Source organism: Microcaecilia unicolor, chromosome 11 (genome assembly GCF_901765095.1).
Source record: "Microcaecilia unicolor chromosome 11, aMicUni1.1, whole genome shotgun sequence".
Taxonomy (NCBI): Eukaryota; Metazoa; Chordata; class Amphibia; order Gymnophiona; family Siphonopidae; genus Microcaecilia; species Microcaecilia unicolor.
In genome coordinates this window covers 118,782,996-118,795,525 of record NC_044041.1, presented here as the reverse complement: position 1 = coordinate 118,795,525, position 12,530 = coordinate 118,782,996, and the positions used below count along the sequence as shown (strand labels likewise).

The following is a 12,530-nucleotide window of genomic DNA, read 5'->3' as shown; positions in this document are numbered from 1 at the left end:
CATCAATTCACCTATTGTAAAACGAAAACAGATTAGTACAGATCGTCGATCCTGCAGTCAATGCCAACTGAAAGCAATGTCATTTTCACAAACACAGATACCCCCTAATCCACTATAGAATAAGTAATCTATTTAGACAAAAATTAAACTGAACCCCTGATGCCAGACTCTGCATACAATGCAACATCACAGAAACAATCCCCTAGAACTGTGCAAAATATAAAGACAGCAGATGTAAATTTGAAAAAACTAACACCAATCACCACTTTACAAATTAACAAATAGAAATAAACCAAATACAGAAAATAAAATAATACCATTTTATTGGACTAATACATTTAGCTTCCAGAGGCCAAAATCTCCTTCCTCAGGTCAATACAGTATAGTGCTGTTATATTATCCTATCCTGACCTGAGGAAGGGGGTTTTGTTCTCTGAAAGTTAAGTCAAAATGTATTAAAATTAGTCCAATAAAAAGATTACCTTATTTACATGTTCTATTTATAAACATTTATTAACACAGCTACAATACTATATCCTAAAGCAAAATAATTAAAATATATATTTACAGTTTGTTGTCTCTGGTTTCTGCTTTCCTCGTCTTCTTTTCACTGTCTTCCTCCATCCAGCATCTGTCTTCGCTCTCTCTCTGCCATCCAGTGTCTGCCCTCTCTAATGTCCCTTCCATCCAGTGTCTGCCCTCTCTCTCTGTCCCTTCCATCCACTGTCTGCCCTCTCTCTCTTCCTTCCATCCACATCTGCCCTCTATTTCTGCCCCTTCCATGCACCATCTGCCCCAGTCTGCCATCTCTCTCTCCCCCTTCCATCCACATCTGCCCTCTCTCACTCCCTTCCATCCACATCTGCCCTCTATCTCTGCCCCTTCCATCCACCATTTGCCCCAGTCTGCCCTCTTTCTCTCTCCCCCTTCAATCCGTCTGCCCTCCCTCTCCCATCCATTCAAGGTCTGCCCTCCCTCACGCTCCTCACTTCCATCCAGGGTCTGTCTCCTCTCTCTCTGCCCCCTCTTTTCAGCCCCCTTATTCCACCTGCCCCTAGTTCCAGCCCACATCTCCCACATGCCCCCCTTTTCAGCCCCACTATCCCACCAGTCCCCAGCCCTTTTCTCCCATCAGTCCCGAGCTTCAGCCCCAGCCAGTTCTCCCTGTCCCCTTTAAAGCCCCCAGTTTCAGCCCCTGCCCCGTTTCAGCCCCCAGTTCCAGTACTAGCCCCCTTATCCCAAATACCCTCCTTTTCAGCCCCCAGTTCCAGCCCCCTTCATCCACCACATGCCTTGCATGGACCCATTTTCCCTCCTGCCCCCTTGTCAGACCCCAGTTCCAGCTTCAGACCCCTTCTCCCATCTGAGCACTCCCCTCCCCAATCCCCTTCTCCCCTATGACCACCCTCACCAATCCCCTTCTCCCCTCTGAGCACCCTCACCCTCCCCAATCCCCTTCTCCCCTCTGAGCACCCTCACCAATCCCCTTCTCCCCTCTGAGCCCCCCCTCTCCCATCTGAGCCCCCCCCCCCCCTGTCGAGAGCCCTGAGCCCTCTTCACCCTAAAGCCACCACCCTGCATTTAAAAAAAAAAAAAATCCGTGCAGCGATGCAGGCAGCGCCTCGCGTCTGCCCTGCATGAACTGAAAAGAGAAAATCGCTTCGCTGGCGTCGGGCCTTCCCTCGCTTGTTGTCCCGCCCTCGAGGAAATAGGAAGTTACCTCAAAAGAGGGCGGGACAACAAGCGAGGGACGGCCCGACGCCAGCGAAGCGATTTTCTCTTTTCAGTTCATGCAGGGCAGACGCGAGGCGCTGCCTGCATCGGCGATTGCTGCATGGATTTTTAAAAAAAGCTGTCGGCTCTTGCGGAGCACCCCCCCACCCGCTGACACTCGGGGCGGACCGCCCCCACCACCCCCCCCTTGGTACGCCACTGGTTCTAAAGACACACAGGATATCTGTGTCTCTTTAGAGAATAGCATCTAAGTGGGCAACTATTTGATTTCTTATGTGAAATCTTTTTTATTGAAAGAATAATAACATACAGCGCAGAATACTGTTTCGGTATGTTTTGTTGTTTAACATAATAAACTAATGTACTAAACATTGAAGTAAAAACATCCCCTCCCATTCCCCCCCCCCCCCCTCAACACTCCACCAAGGAACAATCCAATACTATAAACTTCTGTAAGCAGTCGCACGATGGTGAGAGGTCTGGACTCTTGTGACCTCAAACCATCTCATAATAACATTCTAGTCCCAAACCACCAGATTTCAAAAACCCCACCCCCACCACCTCAGAGCCCAAAAAGTGCTAATCTATCCTTCCAGCTGTATCCTGAAAACTATTCAAAACTTAACTGTGTGCTTTTGGGAGTATCGATGGGAGATATAGTTCCCAAACCAATTTAAACATCTTCTGCCTCTTTGGTTGGGGACATGCTCCATAAGATTCCCATAATTTTAAGGTGTGAAACTCGTTCCTCCAAAATCAAAATGTTGGAGGCTGGTTTTGCAGCTAGTGATTGAGTATACATTTTTTCCCCACAACCCATTTGCTTTCTTAAAGTAGGGGCACCCTTTTAAAACTACCTTCATGAGGGGCAATTCTACAGCTGAGCACCCATAGTTATGCGTCACGTTCACGCATAAGTGTATAAAGTACTGTCACTTTCGTGGGTAAGTCTACGCTTTCATGCATATGTGGCAATAAAGTGATTAAACGCTATTTTATAAGGCAGCGTGCATAAATACACATGGCAATCACATGGGCAGAGCATGGTAGGGGACAAAGGCGGGGTTTCCCCTTACACATAAATACAAGGGAGCATTCACTTGGAACATGGGCAGGGTTTCCTCTTACATATAAATACAAGGGAGCATTCACTTGGGTGGAACAGTGGAGGGGCTTCCCCTTACACATAAATACAAGGGAGCATTCACTTGGAACATGGGCAGGGATTCCTTTTACAAATAAATACAAGGGAGCATTCACGTGGGCGGAACATAGGCGGGATTTTCTCTTACACAGAGCCAGTAGTGGGATGCGGGGATAGTGCTAGGCAGACTTATACGGTCTGTGCCGGGGCTGGTGGTTGGGAGACGGGGATAGTGCTGGGCAGACTTATACGGTCTGTGCCAGAGCTGGTGGTGGGAGGCGGGGCTGGTGGTTGGGGGGCGGGGATAGTGCTGGGCAGACTTATATGGTCTGTGCCCTGAAAAAGACAGGTACAAATCAAGGTAAGGTATACACAAAAAGTGGCACATATGAGTTTATCTTGTTGGGCAGACTGTATGGACCATGCAGGTCTTTTTCTGCCGTCATCTACTATGTTACTATGTAAATACGAGGGAGTATTCACTTGGGTAGAATGGGGAGGGGCTTCCACTTAAACATAAATACAAGGGGGCATTCACTTGGAACATGGGCGGTGTTTCCTCTTACACATAAATACAAGGGAGCATTCACATGGGTGGAACATGGGCGGGGCTTCCCCTTACACAGAAATACAAGGGAGCATTCACATGGGCGGAACATGGGCGGGGCTTCCCCTTGCACATAAATACATGGGAGCATTCACGTGGGCAGATATGGGTAGGACTCCCCCTTACACTAATACAAAGGGGCATTCACTTGGGTGGAACATGGGAGGGGCTTCCCCTTACACATAAATACAGGGGGGCATTCACTTGGGCGGGATATGGGCGGTGCTTCCCCTTATACACCTTCCTTACAGAATACTGTAGGTTATATCATCCCTGTAGCATTTACGTGGTTGCAGTTATACTGTGTCTATGGCTGGTATAACTGGGCATGCAGAAGTTGGGCAGGTTATGCTAGTGTTCTATAATGGAATCTTAGCAGCAGATGCCATTATAGAGAGGTGCTTCACAAATCTCCTTGGGGCACCCTGCACCTTAATAGAGGAATGCAGTTATAGAACTTATTTTTTTTTTTGTTACATTTGTACCCCGCGCTTTCCCACTCATGGCAGGCTCAATGCGGCTTACATATTATATACAGGTACTTATTTGTACCTGGGGCAATGGAGGGTTAAGTGACTTGCCCAGAGTCACAAGGAACTGCCTGTGCCTGAAGTGGGAATCGAACTCAGTTCCCCAGGACCAGAGTCCACCACTCTAACCACTAGGCCACTCCTTTTATTACCTGTGTAATCTGCTTTGAACGCAGTTGGTTAAGCAGACTATATGCATTCAAATCAAATTAAATTGATCTCCTTTCCATCCCTTGGAAGGGAGGAAGGTTCTTTCACAAAATTTATTACAGGAATGAAAAAAAATTCCTGACCTGGTTTTGTTTCTTCCTCTCCTCCCAGGAGATGTCACACAGCTCTCCTCAAGCCCTGTAGGAGGTGCCGTACGCCAGCAGTCTGCAGAGGAGTTGAGAAGAAACAGTTCTCCTGGCCAGTCCACCCCGGTGGCTTCACATTCCGCCCCAGCACCAGACAAGACAACACCTCCCAAAATCTTCCAGAAGGCGCTGCTCCGGGGGGCCGCCCTGCTGGCCTCCCTTGGTCTAGGAAGGGATCTCCAGCCAGCACCACGATCAGGAGGGAAAGACGAAGGGACGTCGGACAGCCAAGACCAGGAGTGGCAGGAAGCATCTCCTGTGCCCCGAGCCATGCAACCTCCTGAAATATTGATAGAGTTGAGTGAGCCACCCGAGGCAGAAAAGACAGAGCCTAGTATGGCAGCCACCAATTCCCACCCCAACGAAGGCCTGCTGATAGACTTGAGTGACCAGTCGATAGCTGAGGGCAACGGGAAGGATCTTCCTGGACGGCAGAAGTCACCAAAGAGTCCCAGGCTAGAAGAACAGAGCCCTAGCATGGGCAGAGCACTACTTGGTAAGGATGGAACCAAGCTATAGATGTAGTCTCTGAGCCTGCTTACAGCTGACACAGAGAGTATCTGTGAGTGTCAGCAAGGTGCTATAATGTGTAAAATGTATTCATCAGAGCAGGAAAATAGACAGTGATGGGAATGGAGTTGGGAGGTTGAAGTTAGTGCTGTACCAAATATTCATATTTGATTCAATTCAGCCTCAAATAGTGCCCCAAATACATTATTTATATTCAGCCGAATAGTGATTTAAATTTGGGGCTCTACTGTGCTAAATCCTACTGAAATAAAAACTTGCAGCCCAATATTTAAAACCATTTAACCGACCAGGAACGGCTCCTTCCTGGTTAAATGGAACTTAACTAGCTATCAGGCAATATTCAGCAGGAGATCGTCAGTTATCTCCCACTAAATATTGCCAGTTAGCACTTAGCAGATAACCGTTTATTGCATGATATAACCGACTATCCGCTAATATTCAGCAAGTCGCTGATAAAGCTTGGCAGCCAGATTCGGCTACCGAACTAGCAGGCCTATTTTTGGCCAGTTTCAACTTAACCGGCCAGCACTGAATATCGGCTTGGCCGGTTACATTGAAACAGGCCAAAAAACACTGACATATTGAATGCCGGTCACAGGAAATTACCTAGCATTAAATTTCCAGGTTCAGCACTGACCGCAGGAGTCCGCCTAGCTAACTCCCACAGTCTGGGTCTTTGATCTCTGATTTCACGTTGCTTCTTTTATTATTTGTTATGGTCAAGCTCAATGCCTATTATTCATATCTGTATTTGGCCGCATAGTAAAATATGCTATTCGGTACAGCTCTAGTTGCAAAATAACCCATTTGACAGCAGAGGCAGGGGGATGGGCGATAAGGAGCAGGTAAGGAAGCAGAGCTTGTAAAACTACAGGCCTCAGGACAGCTCCTTTCCTGTCAGCAGACTGCAGCTGCCCAGAATCCAAGCAGGCTGATAGTGACTGGGTCCACCCCTAGCAGCTCTGTTCTGAGGATGTTTAGCTTCTAAGAGTACACTGAGGAGGCAATGCTCAAAGCTGGGTGTCAAAGCCCACAATGCAACAACAGCATGAAACGATGCTCATAAGAAATCATATGCAAATGTTATGCGCACTTAATTTGCACCAACAAACGAAAAGTAAGGGGAGGGCCATGCCTGGCACATGTGCACAAGGGGTTTGCGATAAGCGCATCTCTTGTGTGCATGTACAGACAAACCTGGAAGTGCAAGTGCACTTCGGCGCTATTCTTGAGCCATTCAAAAATTGTTTGCACTTAAAAAGTTTTAAAAGGCTCATATTTAAGCACAGAAAAACAGGCACCGATGTATGCTTCCACTTTCAATATTGCTCAGACTTGCACACAGGCTTGTTTCTCATTAGCAGCGCTTAAAGTTACACAGGCCTCCTGCTTGCAAAAGAAGGTAAAACTTACAGTTTAATGTGAGAAATTGACAAGAAATCTTCTTCTGAAAAGTACCTACTCTGCCCTTGACCTGGCATTACATTTTTGGCGTTAGAGCCATCATTTCCTTATGTGCATTGCAGTACTTTGATTTGTACATTGGGAAGGAATACTTGCTGACCTCATTAACATCCATTTACATACAAGTTGCAGCCATCTTTAGTGTGCATGTTAACACCGACGCTCAAACCCTCTGAGCATTTGGTGCTGTATAACATGCACGCCAACCTGGCATTAACTGCATGTTAACCGCCAGCGATAGTTTTGAACATTGCTCCCTGAGGTACTCTGCATGCTAAGTGAGGGTTCTAAAGCTACATGGCAGTATAGAACAGTATGAAACTTCCAAGTGCCTGGGGGGGGGGGGGGGGGGGGGCATCATCAAACCCAAATCTCAGCCTGGAGAGGTCAACCTATTAACCTTTATGGCTCTGGGGATTGTATAAAACTTGGTAGGAAGACACAAAAGAGGGCCTAGGCTTTGTTTTAAATATTGTCTTTGTAAGAAGCAAAGTTGAAGACTAGGCCTGAAATGGCTGATTAGGAGAGGGGGTAGAGGCCCTCAATATGGCAGATTTTGGACATGTTTGGAGGTCATGTGGTAGGATAAAAGTTGAGATGTGGGTAGAAGACATGGGGGATGGAGGATGTGGTGTAGGCCGACCTATAAAAATTTGTATATGTATTTACCCAAAGTAGATCCTCAACTAAGCAGATTGGATAGGCTAGTTTGATCTTTTACTTGAAGATGTTTTGTTTTTGTTTTTTTTAATTAAAGTTAACCAAGTGTACCAAGCAAATATTAAATGATACCATAGCAAATTTGAACAATATTACAAACTGCCCACTCCCAGATCAGCACTTCTTCCCCTTCTCCTCTCCTCTTTCACAAAGAAACTGCTCTCCCCACTCTCTGCCCCCCCCCAACCCGGTCCCATCCCCATCCACCAACAGCTTGGATCGTTATCTGCTATCATTTACTGTGTTTCTAATGTCCAGCAAGGCCAGGGAGACCTAGGGGTGGCGTCATGAGGGGAGGGTGGGAAGTCAGGGATGCAGGGTCAGCTGGGTGTTTTAAGTTTGGGATCATGTATTTTCATCTACCCAAAGCACTAGTGGCCCCATGTCAGTACAGTGCTGCAGTTGTATTAATTTAATGCCAGTGTCAATGTTTAAAACAATATATATGCTGAGTGCATTTAAACATATAAGCAGTGGTGCCCTTTCATATGCACATACTGTTGGGTTGTTGAGTCATATCTGTGGCCCGATGCTATCCCATATAAGATTTAGAAATCTACAGATGCACTAAACACTCACCAACTACCAGTGAAAATGCAATTTCTGAATATCAGGCTTAGAGAAGCAGAGAAAAATAATAAAGACTGATGTGGATAAGGCGTGATATCTTGCAAGTGCTCAGGCTTCTGTGACTGGCAACTGGGGCCAGAATAACTGGGTAAACTGGCTGGACTGGTTGGTCCTTTTCTGCTACTTAGCTCTGGCATTGCTATGTAAAAATGCTTGGGGTTTTATTTTGCGTTTTTAAATTTTAAGTCACCTTAAAACCTTAACTTGTTACCTTCATGTGTAGCTTGACTGACATGTAAAGGGCAATTCTGTACTCGAGGTGCCCACGTTTACATGTCCCTTGCACATGTTAAATGTAGAGAATACTAGTGTTTACGAGCAGGGGCGTAGCCAGACTTTGGCGGGAGGGGGGTCTAGAGACCGAGGTGAGGGGGCACATTTTAGCCCACCCCCCACTGGTGCTGCCGACACCCCCCACCACCACCATTGCCAACCCTGCTGCCGCCGCCACCACCAACAACAACTTTGACCCCCCCCCACCCGCCGACAACCCTCTAGATCCCCCGCCGCCACCGTCGCCTACCTTTGCTCGCAGGATACCCCCGCCAACCGAGGTCCTCTTCTTCCTTCGTTCTATTTCTGAGTCTGTATGTGCAGGACGTCAGACTCAGAAACAGAACGAAGGAAGAAGAGAAGAGGACCTCGGCTGGCGGGGGTGGGGGTCCCCCGCCAGCAAAGGTAGGCGATGGCGGGTTGTCGGCGGGAGGGGGGGGGGGTCGAGAGGGTCGTCAGCAGGGAGGTCCAGGGCCAAATCTACGGGGGCTGGCCCCACATAGCTACGTCACTGTTTAGGAGTGAATGTACACTTAGCCGTGAAAGTGCTAGTAGGGTGTCTAAGCACTATACTGTAAGGATATGCAGAAGTAGCATACACCTGGATGCTATATATAGTGCTCAAAATTGCATTGCAAATTAGAGTAATGAGACAATTAGCTCCAATAATTGAGCACTCGCAATCAATTATTGGCATTAATTGGCAACAATTTGGATTTACATGCACCTCTTGTTAAGCACTAGTCTATAAAGATGCATGTATAAATCTTTTAGCACACAACTGAAAAAGGGGTGTGGCCGTGGGAGGATCCCAGGCAGGTCAGGGTGTTCATTAAAGATGCAACACACTATCATAGAATTTGGGGGGTCTGTGTGAGGATTTACACCAGGTTTCAGCTGACTAACCAGGCATTTTTAGTGGCACTATTTTGTGGGTAGTCCAGGGTGGAGTCAGTACTTATATGGTATAGTTCTGATATTCTGCATTTAACTGCATAAAGTAAATGCATAAATAGGATTGCTTTAAACATAGTCCAATCTTTATTATATTGCACTTAATCACATATGTGTTAGCCACTTGTGACCGGATATTCAATGCCGGTGCCCAGACATGGCCTGGTATTGAATATCTGGGGATAAACCTGGAAGCGGACAAAAATACCTCTGACCACCGCTGCCTGCATATCTACCCCCAACTCTGTTCTCAATTCCATCACTGTTTCTTTTCCAGTAGTGCATTCCAGGCATCCACCACCTTCGCCATTAACTAAATTTTCTGATGTCCTTCCTCTGTCTCTCTTGTAGTTTTATATCATGTCCCTGTCAGAATTACCTTATGCTGTGCATAACCCTTAGTCTAACTGAGGCTTCAGTGCCTACTCTGTGTCAGCCTAAGGCCTCTGGGAAGTCTGACATTCTGTTCCCCCCCCCCCCCCCCCCCCCCCAATCTGATCCCTGGGAATGTCAATACAGGGTGTTTTGCTTCTGAGCAATAAAAGAACACCAGAATCTGCACAGGAAAACAATAGAAATAAAACTAGTGTCTCCATAAACTATGGTAGTTCACAGGAATTCACAATTCCTTGGTGAATCAGGAGCCATAGGATCAAAGAAAACCAAATTATATCATAGGCCACTCTGTGGGAAAGTAATTCAGTATTTAAACTCCCAGAGAGGGACAAAGAAACACACAGACATCTATCTTATAGTCCCTTAGTTCTATGACTTCCCCTCCTTTGGATAGAGTTTTGTTTTGGGAGAGCTAGCTATGGAGTTTGTAGGCAGATAAGGAAACTGGTCTGGTTTATGCCCTTCTGCATGCTGGGACTTGTACTTTCTCTCTTGTAGAAACTACAAGGCTGTAGGCACATTTGGGCATAGAACCAGGAATGACTCAGCTTGTTTCAAATAACCTAGGTCAAGTGGCTGCCCTCACCTGGGAGATGAATTGCCAGATATTTTGTGCTATCAGGGACTGAGCGAGGCGGTGCAGTTTTACTGCCCCTCTCTCCCCTGAGTGTCTATGGGACTTGTAGTTCCAGTATCTCTGAGAGGCAGAAAGGACAAATCCCAGTGTTCATGTAGTAGGACAAAGCTTGGCCCAGCTGTTCTATCTAGTAGCATAGTCTGGACTCATTTCATCAGCTATCCTTTTGTAAGCAATAGGTACAACCTGTGCTTTCTCCTTGGAATAGATTGCGTGGGCCAGTGGATGGGATTAAATTAATTTCATCTTGTCTTTTCATCAGGTGCCACTTCTCTACCTCCATCATTCCTGAACCCAGATGGATTGGAGCCCCCTCGCCCAGGTGAAGCCAGTCCAAAGTTTCCACATTCCAGCATCAAGATCATTCCCAGGCCTCGTCCATCTCCCGTGCGTAATCGCATAGACCCCTGGAGTTTTGTTTCGGCAGGCTCCAGGGTACCTTCAGTGCCTGACCCAGGACCACGGACAGCCAAAGAAAAAAACACGTTTTCCAAAAATCCCTTTTCGAACTCCGATCCCTTTTCCTCAAGGACTTCCAGCCCCTGCTTCCCCTTAGACTCTGCTTGGGTCCCTGGCTTTACTGTGAGAGAAAACCAGCCCCAGCACTCACCTTTCACCTCCAGTGATTTGGACCCCTTCATTGTCCCCACTAGGACTGAGTTTCCCAAAGCCCATCTCTCACCTGCTTCAAAACCCCAGGCAGGACAGCGCAGTCCCTCCGTCTCTCCCAGAGTGCCTCCTCGGTCTTTTCCAACCACTACTGCATACTTACTGAATGATGAACTGGAGACCCCGAACCCATGGAAGGGGATCAGCGGTGGTCCTTGAAGAAATTAGAAATAATCATAGCTCCATCCTTACGACGATGTTTCCCTTGAAGCCCCTTTAGGGAAGGCCCTAGCAAGGGGCTGAGAGTGTGAAAAGGGTTTGGGGACATCTAGAGGGATAGCTATGTCAGGGCATTTACTACTGAGCACAGAACCTGGAGGGCCCAAAGCAAAAAGGCCCAAGCAGCTATGTATGAGAAGACAGATGGAAGGCCTCAGGCCTGACTCTAGATGCCTTATGTGTTATACCCACTACCTCTTATCATGCCAGTACATCCAGCCCACCTCAATGGTGACCCACCATCATTATCACCCAAAACCTGTGAGGTGAGCAGGAAGACAGTCATGTTCCCACTAAAGAGATGTCCGTATCACTAAAGACCGCCATCATGACTAGGACTCCAATTTCTTATCTTCCTTCTAAACCTTCCCACCTGTCTTTCTTCCTTCTAATACTCTCCTGTGTTGCATCTTCCACCACCCTGCTCACCCACATCCAATTCCTAATCCTTCCACCTTTCCCTTCCTCTCATTTCCTTCCCTCCAGGCCCTTCTGTTCTGACACTTTTGAATTGCAATGGAGAAGAGTGGATTAACATAATTTTTTTTTACTGTGTTCTGTCTCGGTCCCAATTTATCTTCTCAAGGTATCGGAGCCCTTTATCTTGTACACAACTGAAGAAAAACAAAATCCAGAATAAAATGTGATCGTGAGCTTGCGGAACATGGTCTGTACTGTACTAGACTGGTCTTGCTATACTTCTGTGAACAAGGCAACCTGTGCCTATACTGTTGCCTGTGGACTGAAACCCAAAAAGAGAAAAGACAGAGCTAATAAATATAGAGTGTTTTCAACAAGTTTTTGTGTGTTCTTTTGGTTTTCAGTGTACTTCTACAGCTCTTGTCTTCAAACGTCTGTTCATTTTCACATTCTGCTTTCTTAAAATATAGCTCAAAATATGTTAAAAGTTGGAGCTTGGTTCACAGATGTACACAACATACTTTACATTTTCAACATCATGAAAGAGCAATTATAGAAATGCTCAAAAAAATAATATGTTTGATATACCACATTAACTGGCTAGCAGGTCAAGGGGTTTAACATAATCAAATTATAAAAACAAGACAGGAATGCCAGTTTTGCAAAAAAAAAAAAAAAAAAAAAGGTCAATTAATCCTACCAACTTGAAGAATAAGAAATTAAAATGTCTTCACATCCTTTGTCGTGGCAAACTAAATTAGCTCCATTTCTAAAAATTGCCTTAATAAAATCCATAATACATTAAATAGAACCTATGTGTCAGGCCCCAGTAGTTGAGATGATTTGCATTTGCCTAAATGAAAAATCAGGCTGTTTTTGTGGTATGAAGTGAATTTGAAGCAAAGGTCTAAACATGTCAGTTACAGAGCTGCCAAAAGAACTCTGGGACAGAGTTATTCAAAGGGACTGATTGGGGGGAAGCTAAAAAAAAACTCCAGCATATTTGACTAAGACTTGGGTCACCATCAGGTCCATCATTATAAAATGGAAGCAGTATGACATCACCAAAAAACTGTCTTGATCAGGCTGTCCCTCCAAAGTCAGAAGCTGTGGACTGAGAAAGGTCACTGTGAGGCCTAACATTAATTTAAAAGAATCACGGAGGTGTCTGGTTGAGACTGGGGAAAATACTGACTATCCAGTAATTTCAAGATTACAAACATGGCCTGCTTGGGAGGATAGTAAG

At 46.1% G+C, this 12,530-nt stretch overlaps 1 protein-coding gene across 2 annotated transcripts in view; it reads left to right on the top strand.

Moving 5' to 3' along the window:
- MAP3K11 (mitogen-activated protein kinase kinase kinase 11) overlaps positions 1-11,146 on the top strand; it is a 75,953-nt gene extending 64,807 nt beyond the window's left edge. For both annotated transcript variants that reach the window (XM_030218613.1, XM_030218612.1), the window contains exons 9-10: positions 4,337-4,867; positions 10,239-11,146. In XM_030218613.1, coding sequence (XP_030074473.1) covers positions 4,337-4,867; positions 10,239-10,804 — 1,097 coding nt within the window. In that variant the 3' untranslated portion in view covers positions 10,805-11,146. The remainder of the gene's footprint in view (positions 1-4,336; positions 4,868-10,238) is intronic.
- The last annotated feature ends 1,384 nt before the right edge of the window (positions 11,147-12,530 follow it).